At 35.2% G+C, this 19,985-nt stretch overlaps 2 protein-coding genes across 2 annotated transcripts in view; one reads left to right on the forward strand and one right to left on the reverse strand.

Moving 5' to 3' along the window:
• Positions 1–2,098: 2,098 nt before the first annotated feature.
• The window catches only part of LOC140148827 (uncharacterized), a 55,193-nt gene continuing 37,306 nt past the window's right edge, over positions 2,099–19,985 (reverse strand). The window contains exons 11-12 of the mRNA XM_072170902.1: positions 4,967–5,061; positions 2,099–3,048 (exon numbers count right to left, since the gene is read on the reverse strand). Of these exons, the coding sequence (XP_072027003.1) occupies positions 2,957–3,048; positions 4,967–5,061 (187 nt within the window). The 3' untranslated portion in view covers positions 2,099–2,956. The remainder of the gene's footprint in view (positions 3,049–4,966; positions 5,062–19,985) is intronic.
• LOC140148826 (uncharacterized) lies at positions 8,010–17,021 on the forward strand. Its single transcript, XM_072170901.1, is given in 4 exon segments — positions 8,010–8,350; positions 13,341–14,601; positions 14,603–14,987; positions 14,990–17,021. Coding segments are annotated over 3 exon segments (2,394 nt in total). The 5' UTR covers positions 8,010–8,350; positions 13,341–13,383; the 3' UTR covers positions 15,781–17,021.

The raw sequence follows: 19,985 nt of genomic DNA on the forward strand, positions 1-19,985 counted from the left end.
AGTAACAAAAAACAAATAATTTTCTCCAATTATAAGCCAAATAAACTATAGCCAGCATCTTGAAAGGTAAGTGAAAGCAGATTTAAAACCATTCTACAATATTCTATACATATGTATCATAATATTTTGAGCCATTGATGGGGTCCTATATAAGGTATCACAATCAATGCGAAATCCATAAACGATGGCTGAAGACAGTGAGAGCGTTGTACAAATTATTCACAGAAATTTCCAGCAGCTAAGTTGACGGAACTGGTCCGCAAAACGGTTTGTAAAACTATGTAACTTATCATATGAATGTAAAAAGTTCCATAATCTTATGGAAGTTCATATGTGATGAGATCAAGCAAAATCAGTCGGAATTCGGAAGTATTGATTTTGAGATATAGCCAGATAATTTCCTGTTGTTTTGGAATCTCTTTAATTGCTCATATCTTTGGAGCTGGTTATTCAATTTCATTAGGGGTTTCTGCAAAATGCAGCTTTGTAAATGCTTTTACTATCCTATAAGAAACTGAAAATTTAATATTTCCGAGTTCTGACTGATTTTGCTTGATCGCATCACATATTCTTATGCTGGGAAAGTTCATATCCTTATGAAAAGTTACCTATTTCCACAGAACATCTTAAATGTATTGCGTCAATTAAGAAGAAAACCGTATTTTAGTAGTAATATGGCATATCTGTGCAAAGGGCCAATAGACTCAATACATAGCAGCAGCTTAACCACCTGCACACCTGTGATGGCTGTCAGGCAGGTAAAAGTTTAGATGTACAGCTAAATGCTATCTACTGAAGACAGCAACAAATAACTGTACAACCAAGTCTATCTATTGAAGACAGCACGCTGGTTTGGTCTGTGGTTGGTCCCCACCAGTTCTGATGTTTTGCTCTCTCAAACTTTTACATGTAAGTTTGCCCATGCTTCATTGTTATTCATTATTTTCTGGGGTACAGGGTACAGATCCTTTATTTGCGATCCTTTTATGTACTTTTTATTTGTGTCCATATGTTTGCGCATGTTGCCCTTAACACTCATCATTCTCGCAAAGGATTACATGCAGAATGCGGAAAAAGCACATAATTTCATTTGCAGTTTTCTAGGGTCATAGCGAAATATGGTACAGTTTTGTCCAACTTAAGCGACATATAAACATGGCAGAGTCTTGTAAGTCTGTTCTCTTTGGTGCAGACTGACATTATTGCTAGGGGTAGATTGATAGATTTGGCAGACAATGACTAACAAATAGCTATTCCAAATGAATTCTGCATAATGCTATTAAAGGTATGTACCATATTTGTTCCATTAACCGCCCATGCCCCTATTAGCGCCCACCCAGTGACTTTACAAACAAGCAAACTGATATCATGGTCTGAAACATATGACACACTGATGATGATAGATGAATATTTTGGACGTTACATCTTGTTGGCCTACACAATGTAAAAAATAAGCTCCCACCCAAAATGATTTCTTTAAGCACACTGGGCGGTTAATGGAATGAATACGGTATAATAAAAATGGAAATTCCAGTTGAAAACTTACAATATGGGTTGAATACCAACAGCTAAAATACCAACAAGTGGGAGGGGCATTTAATTGAGGAGGGTGTTAATAGGAAATACTAGATTCAATACAAGTCTCCACACTAATACATTGCTGCCAACTGCTCTGATATTACTATGCATTTTCCACTTTCAAACTACCTGATCATGTTTGTATCTTTTGATAAAACATACCAATTTACTCTAGGATGTAAAATCATGCTGATATCCAATAAATTGTTTCATATCACTCTCTATTCTGATCAGCTAAATGCATTTACTATTCTGAATCAGTTTGGTACCAAAAGATGTTTTTTTTCTTCTGAAAGGTTGAGTTTCTCAAATACATTACAGATCTTTGAAACTTTCACACTGCTGGAATCCTGAACATTAACACCTACCCTGTGTGATGCAAATGTAGCAATGTAATTTCAAGCCACATATGTCCCTATAGCATATTTAAATCATCTTACACAAGGCCCTGAGAAGGTATAGGTATAGTTTAATTATTGTTAAAGCCATAATATATGATTTCTGTCAATTACCAAAACTTATGAAACAATGATATTTTTGAACAACTGTCAAGGAGGTTTTCTGGTAATTTAAGCCAAAATAATGAGGTTAAACAAAAGAAACTCCATGGTTGCTTAACTGTGGTGTTCTATGGTGCCTTATTAAAGACATGAAATCAAAATTGTTCTATTGTCCTACAAACACAAGGAATTTGGCTAATTCCAATTAAGTGAAAGTTGGGACATGTGAAAATACTGCAAATATGCCCAAGAAAATCAGGTTTGACAAATTAACCAAATTCATTTTACAAAGATCATACATTATGGCTTTAAGTTACGGACAAATATAGATGCCTTTATTTCATTCAAGCAAAGACAAAATGTAACATCCATGAAGACATTTTCAATCTACACCTTTTTTCACTGTAAAAATCATGAATAACAGACACAGAAAACGATGTGGAGTTGTATCCTTGGAAATCCTTTCGGTCTGCTCATCTATCACCTGACATGAAATACTTTGTGTAGTCATATCAGTTGTGTGTAAACAGGACTGTACAATCATCCCGACAGAAAGTTTATTGGCATACCCCAAGGTTCCATCCTTGGACCACTCAACCAAGTTGACATTATTCTGAAGAGGTTAGTGCTTTGTCATGCTGCCCACATGTTTCATTGAATGAGAAGGTATGCACTCAATCTGAATATAAATTTGACATTTTTAAGTCTAAGCACTCAACAATGTCACAGATTGCAAAAACACAATTATTGAAAGTTATTTTGCGCTTGAATTAAGATGCACATGATTTCATCATATACTGCAGCTATTAATAAGGTTGTCAAAATATTTGACACAAGTTTATCAGAGTTGTCTAGTAACATAGCACTGGGAGCTGTTGTCATGTAAATTCACTATACTCTGTTCCCCCGTGGTTTGGTAGACCAAGTTTGATTACTCCGACTGACCTGTCCTTAGAAGCAGTTACTAAATCTGTGAACAAAATCTGTCAAGGAAAACACTACAATATGAACTACATCTTACTCTGATAAATTCCTCCTCTATGGCAGTTTTCTTTAAGATGCTTATGCTCCAGTTCACCATAACCCCAACTCTGCATGCTCTAGTTCTTCAAAACCTAAATTTGTTATGCCCCTGCTCTTCAAGACTCCCAGCTTGTTCCATTTCTTTATTGATTCCTCTCTTCCACAAAATCCTGTTACAAGTTATATTTTTCCCACCAATGCCTTTGAATTTCACATATGTTGTGTTCCTCAAGATTTAATTTATCGGGGTAGGTTTTGTAAGTCATATTTTTCCTTACTTGTTTTTTTTTTTTTTTTGCTCACTTTAGTTTTGTGGGAAGTATTGTTGTTGATGACAATGAAGGGATGTTTGGGGTTTTTTTTTTGTTAGTTAACTTCTGATGGCAGTTATTAAACACAGTAATTGGTACGATGAACCGCTACCATCCTAAACGTTTGTTCTAAATCATTCTCGCATGACCTGAACATTCCAACTCGGTTACCATGGTTACTTGAGACCCCTAGATCATTCCAAATCAGTTATCAACACCTCCATTTGCAGACCTGAAACTAACCTTTAGTGAAAAACGGTGAAAATGCTAAAAAAAAACATGAAAAATAGCGTAAAATTTGGGGTAAAATGGCTCAAATTGGACTGAAAATAAAAGAAAACTCGTAAATTTGATCAACATAAAAAGCTGACATTCACTAAAAAGAAGAGAAGTTTCAGGTCTGCATTTGTTCAATCCCGCTTGTTTCAGACCCCTCTGTTCAATCAAACTTAGCTCTTTAAAAAGAATCTTCATTTTTCAAAACCAGCATTATTAATCCTTACAAAAATTGACAAGAGTAGCACACAAATTGCCTTAGTCCACAGAATGGCCCTATACTTGTTATGTACTTTACTTTTTATCACTGACAGTGTGAGCATTATCTTCACTAGCGGGATACCCGCGCTTCACGCGGGTCCCCGCTAGATGAGTAAATGGGAGCGTTCACTATAACAGGAAGAATTACTGAACAGGTAGAATCATTTGAAAAGGTACATTTTATTTATCTAAATCTGTCTCTTCTTACATTTTCTTTTTTAATTTCTTCTGCTTAGCTTGTGATTTTCCGTTTCCATGTTATTAATTTATTTATTTATTTAACCCCGTTCCCATTATTTACTAAATCTGTTCTTTCTTACATTTCCCTTTTAGCTTTTTTTTTTTTTTGCTGCTTGTGATTTCCCGTTTCCATGTTTTTATTTTAATTCTGTTCTCATTATTTGAGCTTCTTTTTTTTCCCTTACATTTCCTGATTAGTTTCTTTCCTTCTTTGTTTCGCTCCTGCTTTCATTTAGTTACTTTAACCCGTCCATGTACCTTTTAGTCCTTTATTTTCTATTTATTTTTCCTTCTTTCTATATTATCATGTCCACTGGTCTCTGGCTCACATGTCGCATGGCTCTGCGCCGTTTACGCGCGCATTGGTGTAGTGCACATTACGCACGTGGCGTTGACGCGCTGCACGCGGCGCCGATGCACTGCCGGCCAGCTGCAGTGACACGTAGGCTGGTAACCGATTTTCATAACAAAAACCCTGTTTTTACCCATATTTTCACTGTTTTTGCAGCCAATTCTTGACCGATTTCAACCAAATAAAGAGCAGTCCGTATATTCCTCGATCTCCCGTATGAATTTGGCGACATTTGGATCGAAACTGACAGAGCCTTTTACATCAACCACATACATACATACACCCCTACATACACACACACAACATTAGCCTATTTATAGTAAGATACTGATAAATAAGTGCAGACTGACTGTCAACTTAATGAACCTGTAACATTATAGTATAGCAAATCAACTAAATCACAAAATTGTAACTTTAAAGGATACATTCATCATACGGTGAGATATCCATGTCTTGTACGTCAGCTTTATGTCTGAAGACTTCACCTAAATATTTGTGGTAGTCTGGATACCGTCTATATCTGGATTGGGTGGGGAAGAAAAAAGAAAACAGGGTAATTAGTTTTGGTTGTTATGCATGCAATGATCCTGCAGCATTATGTCTGAAGACTTCACCTAAATATTTGTGGTAGTCTGGATACCGTCTATATCTGGAGTGGGGGGAGAAAAAGAAAACAGGAGCTAAAGAATAACATATGTAAATCAAGATATTGAGAAACATTTAGCACACTGTAAAGGGTTTATGACTCAAATGCATGAGTCCAAGGTTCGAATACAGGTGTAGGTGAAATCATTAACAAAATTGTATCTGCTCTCTCCATGTTATCGCATATGCATTGTGATGCAGATGCAGTTGAAGACAAATACCTCTCAGTCAGTTCCTAATTTGGACTCTTTACCATGGGCATCACAAATGATTTTATGGTACTTCAATGAATACCCCAATGTCTTAACACTTATTTACCCAGGTAATATGCACAAACTTTAACAAGAGAGAACCCCATACATCATGATTGGTTAAGTTGTAACATTTTGTTCCCTAATTTGCATCACATCTCGGGGCTTTGATAAACGATGGATGCAAGTACCAAAGACGATGGTGACAATAATCATGATAATGATCATCGTGATGATCATAATCATGATATCATCATAATCATCATGATTATTAATGAAGATCAAGGCTGATTACTTTCAGAATCCTTGGATCGTAACAAAAAAAATCTGATAACTCTATTATATAAATTGAAAGAATTCATGCATTATGTAGAAAGTTACAATTTAAGTGACTTTACACAACCCATGATTTATTTTGGGCATCAGGCAGTGATCTCATCTGGTGGATTTTGCTGCAAAAGAAAAATATTTAAACAAATATTTGAAATTGAATATAATATATTCTTGAGCAGTACCTGAACAGACCTTTATCAAACACACTTATAGGACTTTATTGTACAGTGTTCAAATATGTATGTGACACAAACACCTCTGTCAATTCATGTGCAGGTATGTACACCATAGGGATCTCATTCAAAGAAGTGCCCCTCCCCTCCAAAAAGAAAGTTGTAGTTTTGTACATATATCATAAGGTATCTCCTTCGCACGACCTAAAAATGTTCAGATACAGAGAAAGTGGGACAGTTTGACCCCCATATTTTTCAAAAGTTACCAAACCCTTAGGTTCCCCTAGAATGACCAACAGTTTCACATTAGCTATACTTATCCCCTCAATACTCAATACCCCTGCAGCTATTTTGCTATTTTCTGAAGTGCCTCCCTGGGGGGTGCGGTATTCGAGTTTAGTTTTGATAGGGATGTGCCCCTGAGAATTTGAAAGTAATAAAAAAAATTTAAAAAGAAATGAAAGAAAAATGAAGGATAAAATATAATTATACAAACATGTTCCACTCCTCATATTAAGCCCAATCAAGAGCATTTTTACTTTTGACATCAAATTTAGCCACTCATATGATCTCTACCCAAAGATTATTATTATTTGGTTGGAATAAGTATGTTAGAAGCAGAGTTATAACCATTAACACTTTAAGGGTCACCCCCACCCACCAACCCCCACACACCCCTGCAATGGACTGCTAAGTGGTCCTTCAAGTCTACAAATTACAATAAAATTTGCATTGAAAAATAAATAAATAAACTGAATAAAAAATTAAATACTAAAACTATTATATAAATACATACAATTTTTAATAAGAAATATAAATAAATTAAAATAAAGAAATTAATTTTTAAAAAATGAAACATTTATGAGTTGGCTTTGGGCTTTACTGACTAATCCATTGTTTTAAAACCTCAAACTTATTCAACGACTTCATATTACTAGTAACACTACACAGGCCCACAAGGCACAATGTCAGCCTAAAGGGTATAACACTGATTTTTATTTTCAAAAGACTCATGTAAAAGAAAACTTCCTGAACTTTTAACTTATTTACAAAGTATAGAAACTGCCCTCAACCATGGTTAATCCACTTGTTCAGTCATTCAATGCCACAGTTTGACATGACAGAAAGGTGTTCATTGAAGACGACCAGTCAAGCGGCATGCTTCCTGTCTTGGCTGTTAGACTTGCAACAAGTACTTCACATTGGTACATTGAGCATATCTTCAGTAGATAGCAGATATACAAACAGTTTGACTGAAGACTTATTTACTTCTGATAGATATGCATGGCACATTCAAAGCATCTAGAAAGTATATCTACTATTTCCATGGTCACAGTCACAACTCTACTTTTATCAATCAAAGATGACTTTTCAAATGTAGTTTTAGAAAGAAGATAAATAAATAAATGATAAAAAAAATAACAGAAATAAAAAATAAATAAATAAATAAATAACAATTCAAAATAAAATATAAAAAATACAAGTAAAATAAAAATAAAAATAAAATTACTAAATGTATTAAGGGGTCGGTCACCCACCTTTGCGCAGTATTTTTTGTGGACCCTGAGAGCACATCAGACCATGGACGTAGTACGTCCATGATCAGACAAACCAAATTGCATTCTGAATATGATGAGGAATGTCCTTCTAATATCAAATAATGTTACTGCTACCATGAAAATAACAACATACAAATATATTCCTTTTGTGTATAGCTCAATGTAAGGAAATTTAGAATTGCGGATTTAAAAACTAAGGCAGTTCAAAATTGGTAAAGCACAAAATATCAATATTGTAAAAATTCCCACTTTCACAAAATAACATTAAAAGTTTAAAATTGCCAGTATAAATACATGAAAAAATCAATCTAGTAAAATAATTATATTAAACAAGTATCTTATTCATTTATTACATTTAAAAAAAATATTTTGGTGATTCAACTCAAAATACAAATCCACAGCTATCTCCAAGACTCCATTCAAGTCTATCACTCCTATTGAGATGCTAATAGGACTCCTGTATCATGCAGATCAGCTCAGTCACCAATCACTAGCAAAGGGTGAGGTTTTTCTGGGACAACACTATAGAACAAAATAATACAAAAGACCAGTGGAATAATAGAACCATCAGCCACAAGTGCGATGAGTAATCAAGGTGGATTGTTGAATTGGTAGTGAATTCTCCTATACACCCACCATTACAAGTCTAATTGATCTTGTGTTACAAAAATTAACACTGAGCAGTGAACAGGTGTTTTTCAGTGTGCATCACAACTGTGGAGATATATTTCATATTAAAATGACTTTTAATGAAGTTAACTGATTCCAGTGGAAATATAATTTGATCATATGATTGGATTATTCCTTTCACAACAACAAGTGGAATATCAACAGTACTAACAACTCAGGTAATGTGATAATTACAGGAAACTTTGAAAACTTTCTCAGTAGATCTACACACAGATTCTTGTGACAGGTTGGTGTAGTCTACAGAATATTTACTTTCTTTAACTAATACTAAAATCAATTAAACTGTATTGTGTTTTCAAATCATATGTATGATCAGGGTAGGGTCATTGGATAGCAGGGTCAATTTAATCAATAGCGGTTTACTGGTACACATGAATTTCTGATTGATGTGGCAATATTAAATTACATTATCTATATGGACAATAATACTAGTTGTACATAATGATATAATGTACCATGGAATCATATACCATTTTTGTTCCTTCCATTTTCAATATTGTGATGCATCTAGGAATTTATCCTTATTCAACAATATTTGTTCCCATGAAGTAATACATGCATAAATGTACAATGATAGCTCAAGTTAAATACAAATACGTATGCACTTTATGGAAATTTATAACATGCAAGTGTCCGTCAGAGCTGCTCACTGCGCAACAACAGGAATATGAACAGGAAAGAGAACATGATGAACAGGGCATAATACAGAAAATATACGAAATACCATATTAAGAAAAACTTTTAAAATGTCAAAAAATATTTCATAAATGTCTCAGTTCCATGTACAACCTGTCTGTAGTTTTTTTTAACCAAGTCTGAGTTGGCTCATCTCAATTTTTAGCTATCTATGGTGGCCTGATAAATATTTGTAACAAGTACCAAGGTTAATTATCTTTTTCAGAATTATTACTTAATTGACCAATTATGTCCATGAGTAGCCAATTAATATTATTGCTCAAATGCACTACTTATTTAAAACTGTTGTTTGGTCAAGAGAGACTTGTGTTCAATATGCATCGCACAAGTGCATTTATCCATCTTTCTTCTTGACTACATAATAATATACACAATTTTCACTTGATCAATAATTACACAAAAATAAGAAACAACATTTTTGATGAAGAAGTGTTTAAGTTCAGGAGCATCACAAGCAGGGCGCCCCCCCATTTTTGGTCACCTTGTGACTTACTGTTCAAGTTAACATGAAATGCATGGTGGTACAAACTATAAAGGTGGGTAACCTGATTGACAACCTCATCCCCCACTTCACCCCATCAAAATGCAGATTTTGGTATCAGGTGAAAGCTCATATTTTTCTCATTAACATATTGAAATTTGGCTTCCCAAATCCATATATTTCCAAAAGAAATCATCAAAAAATTGTTGAACTAGTCTTAATTGTGGTATACCACGATTGAGACTAATTCAACAGTTTTTTGATGATATCTTCGGAAATACGCCAATTTGGAACTCCTAATTTCGGTATTTTAATGAGAAAAATAGGATCTCTCATTTGATATTAATTTATAACATGAATAACATTAATAAAATCACTGTAGACTTTATTATCATGATATTCACCCTGTATAAATATGAGTAACTCCATAAGGAATTAGTCCAATTTACAAGAAACATTTACGTGTTGTTTTTGCATGAATGTTTGAAAGGGATGACATTTTATGTCATGCGTCAATTTTAAAGAATTCCATTTTCCAAATATATCACTGTTCTTCAGATCAAAAGTATCAAGAAATCTCAAACGTACAAATATGTCTCCCCTTATTCTGTCCTTTAAAAAATTCTAAAAATCATAAACAATTGTACAGTTTAGGAATTAATACATGTAGTACACAATAAATAAATCTGTTTCAGCCAAGGCGCCAGCTAATTTTTACCACTTATCAAATTCTTTTTAACATTACAAAATGTCACTATTCAGCATCAAATATCTACTAACAACAACTATGTACAAGTATGGAGTATATATAAAGACTGCACATGAAGTAACGCACCTGTCATAAATACGCTTATAGCTTCAGAACGAATAATTGTTTTCACAATATTGCAACATAGAAAGAGGGATGATTTATGTACGCGCATTTTGATACCACATTCGTCCAATGTTGTCCAATATTAACATCACAGCAGTGCTTTGAAAGAAAAATACCCAAATGTAAAAGTTGCAGCAACTTGTATTGATTTGAAGTCAGCGCGAAGATAATGGAGGGTTTTACGTGCCACAATGCTGCGTAATAACCATTGATCGCTGTAAACTGCAACATTTAAATTCGGGTATTTTTCTTTAAAAGCACTACTGTGTTGTTAATATTTGACAAACGAGGTTTCAAAATGTACACAAATGTTGAAATATTGTAAAAATAATTATTAGATTTGAAGCTATATGCGTATTTATAACAGCTGCGTTACTTTTTTGCAGACTTTACATATAAACCAGCCCTTACACAGCAAAAGTAACCAAAGGTATAAAGGAATTTAAAAAATACAAATAAATTGCTGCTACATGTACATGTACACATATTTTTTTGTTTTCCACCAGTTACACACTGTATCCATAGTGTTATGCATGAAGGAATCCAAATAGGAGAGACCTAAGCTTTAAATAGCCCTTGTTCAGAAAAGAAAATAGTCTAATACTAAAAGTCCACAGTAACTACTGACCCTTACAAAATTGTAGTTTGTCTTGTTCACTTTTTCTCAAGCCCTTCAAATAAAAACAGGCTTTTCACACCACATTTTAATGTGGTGCAGTGTTTTTAAGTTTTCTTTCACAAATCCATTTAAAATTAAATCCTATATTTGGTCCTAATAACAGGGTGTGAAACAAAATTTTGAAGTCTCATTTTATTATATTATATTATTATTATGTACATGTACTTAGACCTGAACACGGCACAGAACTTAAATCGTCAACAGACATTGTCACAAATATGATAAATTTGCCCCAATTGAATGCCACTTTCCAGTATTTTTTACATGCAATTCTACCTGCATTGTACAATGTAGGCCCCTATATGTACTTTGGAAATAAATAGTCATACTTGTAGCATATTTTGATTATTTTGATTCAAAAGAGAGTTTGTACTTTACGTGACTTTATCCCAAATACAGAACAAATACACATATATTCACAATCACAATACAAATCCAGCCACAGCCAATATGCATTAATATGACCGGTGCTTATTTCAAAATCTATACTACATGTATCAGTTTATAAAAAAATATTGAAAACTAACCAAACTGAATCATACAATACAATGTACCTGCTTTTCAATACAATTTGCATGTTTTTCACTATTTCTTGCATGACTTATGGTACTCAGTGGTTAAGCAAACACAATAATGAAGTTAGTGGGTGGTGTGCAAATACTATGGTACATAATTATGTTGAGTACAATATTATACCACACCTACATTTTGTAATTCCGCTCAACTTTCAATGGCATTTTAATAATTTTGTAACACATTGTACAGGCCAAACTCCCTTATCCGGACCTTTTTTTATACCAATCTCTCTGTTATCTGTAGAAAAACATCTTTAAATGTACAGGGGGAGGAATTACACTTCACCCACTAGCACAATTAAACATGAAAACACAAATGGACACATGATGACATGCATAAGCAGATACCAGAGTATCTTTTTAATGCTTTGAGAGCTTGATTTCATGCACCGAAACATTTATAGGACATACATGTACACTCTACATGTATATATATGTGGCATGGAGTGCACTCAAATACCATCTTTCAGTGTTATTATCTTATTTCGAGTAACCTTTTGCTGTCTCAATGTTACTTGTTAGTGCTTCAGACAGACAATCATTTCAATCAATACAGAATTACATATTCATGGATATTTTCTTATCCTGGCAATACTTGGTCCCATCATGATAGATATTAGAAAGGTTGGACTGTTATGTACTGTAGTATTGCACTGTGACATACATGTACATTCAATCTCTACTATATAGTTCCATGATTATCTACCTAAATGTAAATGTAACACCCAAGGGCATTTTATACAAATACTTCGTAACAATGACCACCACCTTGTGGTAAGAAATACAAGGTTTGGATTAGCAAAAGAATAGGATTCAGAATGACAGGAACATATCCATATATTCATATCATTGACACACTGCAAGAATGTCATTACCATAAACTTGACAGTTAGCATACAATGTATGTGCTTACTATAGAGCACTTTTGAAAACATGAAATTGAGAACACCAATTGAGACACACATTTGCAGGTTTACTTGTTCGTATATAACTCTGTGAATTGATGATTTGCTCAAAACCCTTTACACTTTTGTGGATGGGGCTCTTCATGTTTGCATGTTTTAAAAGCGCTCGATAGTAAGCACATATGCTAATCAAGTTTTTATGGTATGTCAACAAATGCACAAGAAGCATCTGATCACATGATTCTTGCGAATTTCCAAAATACACAACTTAACACAGTATGTTTCTACAATGTACATTCTACAGAGCCTAAAATTTCATTCCCCTATCCCAACCCCTCGCCACCACCCCAGCCTAGGTTAGCTCTCTGTAGCCATGGTTAGGGGGTATCATTTTCTTCGGAAGGGAGGTCCCAAATATATTGGGGTCATAAATTTTTGGAAAGAAAAATAGGTGGGGGGGTCATAACATTTTTGATGACCAAAATGTAGGGAGTCACAAGATGACCACAGATAGTGTGTTTATTTTATTCAAAAAGACTGATTTCAATACAATTTTAGCCTGTTTGTGGGGTAAGGTGTATCGGTGGTGGGGGTCATACAATTTTTGTTGCCAAAATAGGGGGGTCGCAATTTTACTGATGCCGACTTTTTGTAAATTTGGGACCCCCTTCAGAAGAAAATGATAGCCCTTTAGTACATTTGCATTTCATTATCAGCCACATGAATGATTTCTCTTATTCTACAGATGAATTGTAACAGTTTGCAATCTAAATACATCAATGGGTCAAAGCCAAAAGGCCTTAAGTACATCATAACATGGCATTTTTGTACTTAGGGCCTTTTGGTTCTGACCCCTCGACATATAATCTTTAAACAATGTCTCAAGGGTGTTCAATATATTAAACTATTGGTTTTGCTCTTTCTTTTTACTTTTGCAGATCTTGGGATTAACCAATTGATTGCCAACAAATTTCCTTCACAATGGCATTATTGCTGTGGTTTGTTTTGGTTATTTCTCTCATCTCAGCACCAGCAGGACTGGCGCAAGATGTCACCGAAATGGCCACTGAAATTGTGACAGAAAAAATGACATCTGACATGACAACAGGAGCGCAAGACTTAATAGCTACTACCACGGCAACCCCCATGAAACAGACAACTCAACTACCAGTAGTTCCAACAACGCTAACGCCAACAACGATAAGAGTGACCACCCCTGAGACATGTCCAGAGGGCTGTCAATGTGATCCGCGTACAAGAATTGCCAGTTGCACATCACTGACCATAGACACTGTCCCGACTTTTCCAAGCTATATCACCACTTTGACTCTGACTGGTAATGTGATATCAAAACTTGAGAAGGATGCATTTTCAGGTCTGACAGATCTGCTTCAGCTTTATCTGGTATCATGCCGAATAGAGGAAGTCGAGCCTGGCGCATTCAATGGTTTAGACCATCTAAGAATTCTTCATCTCAGATACAACCAAATTCTGAATTTAGGTGGAAATGTTGACGACCCAATCGATCCAAGCATTTTCATTGGCCTGGGTGAGCTTGAAGAACTGGATCTGAGAAATAATGGTCTGAGTATGTTGGGGATTAACAGTTTGGCACCGTTAAAGAATTTGGAAACACTTCTTTTGGATAGCAATGACATTGAGGACTTACAAGCTGACATGTTTAGGAATACAACCAAACTAGCCAAACTCTCCCTGAAAAATTTGGATCTAGGGGCTATTCCAAGTGCTATCTTCCAAAATACACGCGAGTTGAAACAACTAGAAATTTCTGGAAATGACATTGCCATGATACCTAGTCAAGCTTTTAGCGATTTGTCTAATTTGAAAGAATTGGTGCTCTCTGCAATAGCTACCAATTCCCTTGATGACAATGCATTCCAAGGACTTGGTAATTTGGCAATCTTGGATCTAAGCAATAATGATCTCAAAACAATAACCAAAGAAGTGCTTACACCTCTCACTAGTCTTGAGATACTTATCTTAAGTCTTAACGAATGGCACTGTGACTGTCAGATGTTTATGTTTGTCGACTACATCAAAGCTACGAACATCAACTATTACGCATCACCCTGGAATTGCATCACCCCAAATAGGCTCACCGGTGAGCGTGTGTATCTTATACCCGAGCGCGACTTTGCCTGTGTGCCGTTCATCAGTACATCCAACTCTCAGACAAAAAAATGTTGAGTACGACCAGCAAGCGTATTTCGAGTGTGTGGCAAATGGGGATCCATCCCCTGCTATCAAATGGGTTAGACCAGATGGTGAAGAGGTGACCGCCACCAGTAATATTGAAAATGTCTACACTGTTCTTGACGACAGTGTGGTCATCATTCAGCATGCCAGACAAGAAGAGAACGGAATGTTCACATGCATCGCTACCAATTCTCTAGGAGAAGATACCGCTGTATTTCAACTTGTGGTGGATAACATCCCCACGACAACGGTATCGACCACTACGCCGCCTCCCACTTCACCTTTAATCCCATGTCCGGATCGGGTCATCGAGGAGCCGATTGAAGTCAGAGCCATAAATATCAAAGACACTTCCCTTCAGCTGAACTGGGTCGATATGAACATCCAATGGCACAAGGCTATTTTGTCGAGATTACCAAGTTTGCAAGTCAAGATGATAGTCCTGTGAGAGTTCTGATAGAGCCAGCAACCAACATCTCATACGTTGTTGACAATCTTATCCCCGGTACCGAATACATTATCTGTGTGGATGTTTACATACCCAATTGTCCTTCCAATATTCCATACGAACAATGTGTGCAGTTGAGGACTCCAGGGGGCGTAGATGTTGTGTCAGCTTTAAAAGACAAGCATCGTAACGAAATCATCGGTACCGTTCTCTCAGTCTTCTTCGGTACTCTGCTGATTCTTGCGTCCATATTTGTTATTCTCTGGCAATATCGCAAGCCTAAAGAATACACCAAATACGATTTTGAAGGAAACAAAGATACTGCTTTGTTTGCTGATGTTGCTATTGTTGAACATGGAACAGAGATTGAAGAAGAAGATGGCGATAATCCAAAAGGACGGTACGTCACGAGGGCGCCATCTGCTCGATTTAATCCGCCAACATCAGGTGTCAACGCAGGATTTACCGCAGATGATGAAAACAGTAATATGAGCACTTTCAAAGCTGATGTTCATGGACAAAACGGTCATAAACCTACAGCAAATGGAATTCGAGAGACTATACTTGATCAAGATTTGGAAGATATTAAGGAAGAAGACGACGAGAAAGAAGAACCTACATATGATAAAGTACCTGAGGAAGATGATGCATTTCAAATGTCACGGCTATCAACTGTAGGACTTGTGGAAGATGACGAAAATACTAGTTTTTGAGATCTACTGACCAGTGATCTTTCATGATATGACATTGTGCAAAATCTTTCTAATGAAAACTGTATAGCAATATATACATGTATATGTCCTGTGTGCCTTACAATTTGAAAACAAGTTTACAGGTCTTAAAATGATGAGGAAAGGGACTATGGCTAAAGTAGAGAAGGACATGAATTTGGAATAAAAGGTATTCTTCTTCAAATTCTTATGGCATGGCAATGTTACTTTTAAAACTTACTAAACTAAGCTACATTTTGTACATATACCGGGGGCACTTGTTTTTCAAGTTGTATATCACCTACGTACAGGGACTTTCAAAAAGTAAAGCAAGAATTTTTTATAGTGTAAAATGGACATAAAGCAAGTATTATGTGGTTGCTTTCCTACCCTACATGTAAGCAAGTATTTTACCGTTATGAGTCAGGATGAACGCACCTACATGTAAAACTGCCGATAAAAGGCAGAGGCCTAAAAATCCCAAGTTTTGAAGACTTTTGAGTACAATTTCCAGAACTTTACATTAATTTCAACTGATTTTTGTCAGCATCTTGGTGCCAAGATTAGCTACCTTTTTCAGGTAACATCTGTGCGATCAAGGTACCCTTTTCCCCCATTTTTGCTGTCTTTGATACCCTAAGTGAGATACTTGCGTATCGCACTCAGACGTGAAAAAGACCATTTTTACTTGCTTTTTTTGTATGCGGATGATATACATTGTTGTACAACATGAAATACAAGTCCTTCCCCAGGGACACACGTGCATGTCGAGGGCTCAGCACAACAGTGCCTCTCTCCATTTTTGGTGGAAATGAGATTTTGTCATAAAAATTGTCATAACAAAGGATTTTATCCCCACAGATCAGACTTACATGTAATTTGCTAGTGCAACACCAACTCCAATGGCAATGAGTTAGTGTTGCACTGAGCCCAAGATGTATGCTACATTGTATGCCCGTGTCATGTGCCTTAAGACTAAACTGGTGTGACAATAAAGTTTGAGGAAACGGCAAAAACATATAATTGATTTTTAACCTTTATTAAAATGATCTACTTTATTTCCTGCCAAAGTAATAAGAGCCATTTAATAGATGTACCGTATTAATTCCATTAAACACCCATGTGGCTATAGGCGCCCACCCAGTGACTTGACTACACATCATACTCCATCATTATGTGTAGCATCCAACTACACAAGTAAGCCTATCAAACATGGACCCATTAAGGCGATATAATACCCTGATTTTCATCAGTACCCATCTTCTTTTTTTGGTTGCACATTTATAAAGTATATAAATATGTTCATCATCTCATGTCCTGAACTTATAAAATATCTCTACATACAAAGTGGTTTTAAACCATTTTAGAAAATCATTTTAGCCCTATATATTTTTTTTGTTTACTGTATCCTGGTAACTGAGATGTGTGTTTCATAACAAACCATAATTTATTCTATTGAACATGTCCAAGTAGAATACATGAATAGAATACATTAAATCCTTTGTTATACTATCTATAGAAATGTACTCACTGATTATAACACTGAATAAATTAAATAGGCCTAATCTCTTCTACATAGACAATTTAATACTACACCATGTATGTAAAAAAAACCATGTATGTATCTTCTATAATGTGCTGTTAGGAAAAGAGATTAAAAAAGGCTATAAGGTCATCAAAGGTCAGGTTATAGGTCAATTGGTTCAGGTCAAATTCAGGCATCAATTTTGAATACATGTGATAGTCTGTGATATCATACATGTCATAATGAGCCATCAATTTTGATATTTTGTCTGTTACTGGATATATAATGGAAATGTGTGAGGTGGATATACTAAAATACCTTGGGATGTAAATGGTGAGTACAATTTAGATTGCTTATAGTTGAGATGGATTGGGCAAATAAATATAAAATAGTTACCAAAATCACAAAAATGAAGCTTACGGAAAACTACCTAATATGGTGGTATAGGTGACAAAAAATACAATCTTTTTCAACATTGCTGTAGTGTGGTTGTGGTAACCTGTTACCTATGGCTTAATTAAGTTTCAGTGACATAGTGTCGCAAGTTCAAAATACAAAATATAGCTCAACATTAAAGCATTTTAACCGGTTCGTTTTTTTGATAGTTGTGGAGCACCAAGTTCATGAAGTCATAAAAGAAATCAGGGACCACTTATTCCCATTTTACATATCAACATTATTTCCCTAATGTGTTAGCAACACATATCCAAAATTTTAACGAAATCCGTTGATAGTAAGCTTTCCAAAATGAAGTGAATTTAAAACATCAATGATGTACCACTTTTTGGCTTATACCATTAGAAGCATGTACACGTCATTGATACTGATGCCACCAATTGAACGAGAAGATTTGCCCCTTCATTTTGCATACCACTTTGTCCAATTTCTTTTCTCATTTCTTCACAAAATGCAAAAAATGCAAAAAAAATGCAATGGGTGTAGTACCCCTTAACACATAAAATCCAAATTTTGGGACATTTTTTTAAATGTATGTGCATTGTAAACAATATAAAAAAATAAGTGCCCACATGAAATTATTTTGTTAAGTATCCTGGGCGGTTAATGGAATGAATATGGTACTTTCTTAAATTACTTCATTGTAAAGTATCACTGCTTTAGTTTATGGCAGCAAACAACATTTGCAGGAATCAAACGGAACAAAATATAAATGAAGTCAGCAGTAACTAAATTCTATACCATATTTCTTTCTAATAAATGCCCTACCATTTTTGTCAACCAAACTGTTCCATAAATGCTGCCAAAATTATTGGGCATTAACCATTAAATTTGTAATACCCTTGACACCTTATGTGTTACAAATGTTCAATGCACTTTATTCCATAAAGGGTAGGGTATTCTGAACTTATTTCAAATTTTGGAATGGTCTCACACCAAAAAATTCATATTTTGAGAAGATTAAGAAGCAATTTATGCACATTGTTCTATGCAACAGCTGTCCATGTACATGCATGTAGATTGAATAGTTAAAGTGACACCCGGCCCCCAACTCAACACAAAAGTTGTCAACCATGAGAGTTACCAAATCTTTCAAAGACCCCTTTGCAATGATTTTTCAACAAATTCACCCCCCCCCCTTTTTCATGCAAAATCATGGACAAAATTTGGCCAAAAACAACCCCTTTTTTGTGGTTTTCAATGACTAGAATTTCAAACACCTCTTTTCAATGACTAGAATTTCAAACACCCCTTTTCAATAACACTAAATATTGACATAAAATTACCTGATTTTCCCAAGTACCCCTTTTATCTAAATTTCACGGACAGTGCAAATGAAATACCCCCCATTTCCCTGATTTCACGGTCAAATTTTGCGGACAGTCCAAATTAAATACCCCCTATTTTGCCAATTTCACGGTCCTCGCTATTGGTGTAAATGATACCCCTTTTCCGCGCTATTTGGTAACTCTCATGGTTGCCAACTTTTGTGTTGAGTTGGGGGCTGGGAAATGACATATGGGAACAGGGAAGTTATTTAGTTAAATGCATTTTTGTATTACATTTAAAGCAAGTAAAAAGAACAAACAAAACAAAACTAGAACCAAATGTAAAACTAGTATAGTAGCCATGATTTTATGTGAAGTAATTATCCTATTGTTTCAGCAGTGACTTATACATGTACACATCAGGAACTGGAACCTTTAAAATGCGCTTATTAAGGTTATACAAGGTATTGTTGGTTTTTCATTATCTGAATCAATATATTATTGAAAAATAACACTTTGGTGTTTTGCAAAAGTTCATTCTACAAATCATATACTTTGAAAACTTGCTTAATTTATTGTTGTTAATGAGTTATGTATGTGTTGTTGTTTCAGCCCTCTTTACAACATAACTCAAGAACCACGGGCCTACAAAAGTATATCTGTGATATTTGAATTCTTCTACACGCTTCGCTATGAATTGAGCAATGCAATTTTGCTAAAGCTCACTACCATTCGCAAGATGCTGTGACCTACATTTTTTTGCTGCTTCAACCAACAATACATCGTATACCCTTAAAGCTTCACGGTGAGCATTGTTAGAGTTGATGTACCATAATATGCACATTTCTATCCAAATGCTTTACTGCTGGTTTGATCTGTGTTTGTCTTTAATTCTTTTGACAACAAATGGGCGCAATTGTCATATTTGGTTGAGCTTTGGCCCTACACATGTAAATGGT

The sequence above is a fragment of the Amphiura filiformis genome, chromosome 3, assembly GCF_039555335.1.
Source record: "Amphiura filiformis chromosome 3, Afil_fr2py, whole genome shotgun sequence".
NCBI lineage: Eukaryota > Metazoa > Echinodermata > Ophiuroidea > Amphilepidida > Amphiuridae > Amphiura > Amphiura filiformis.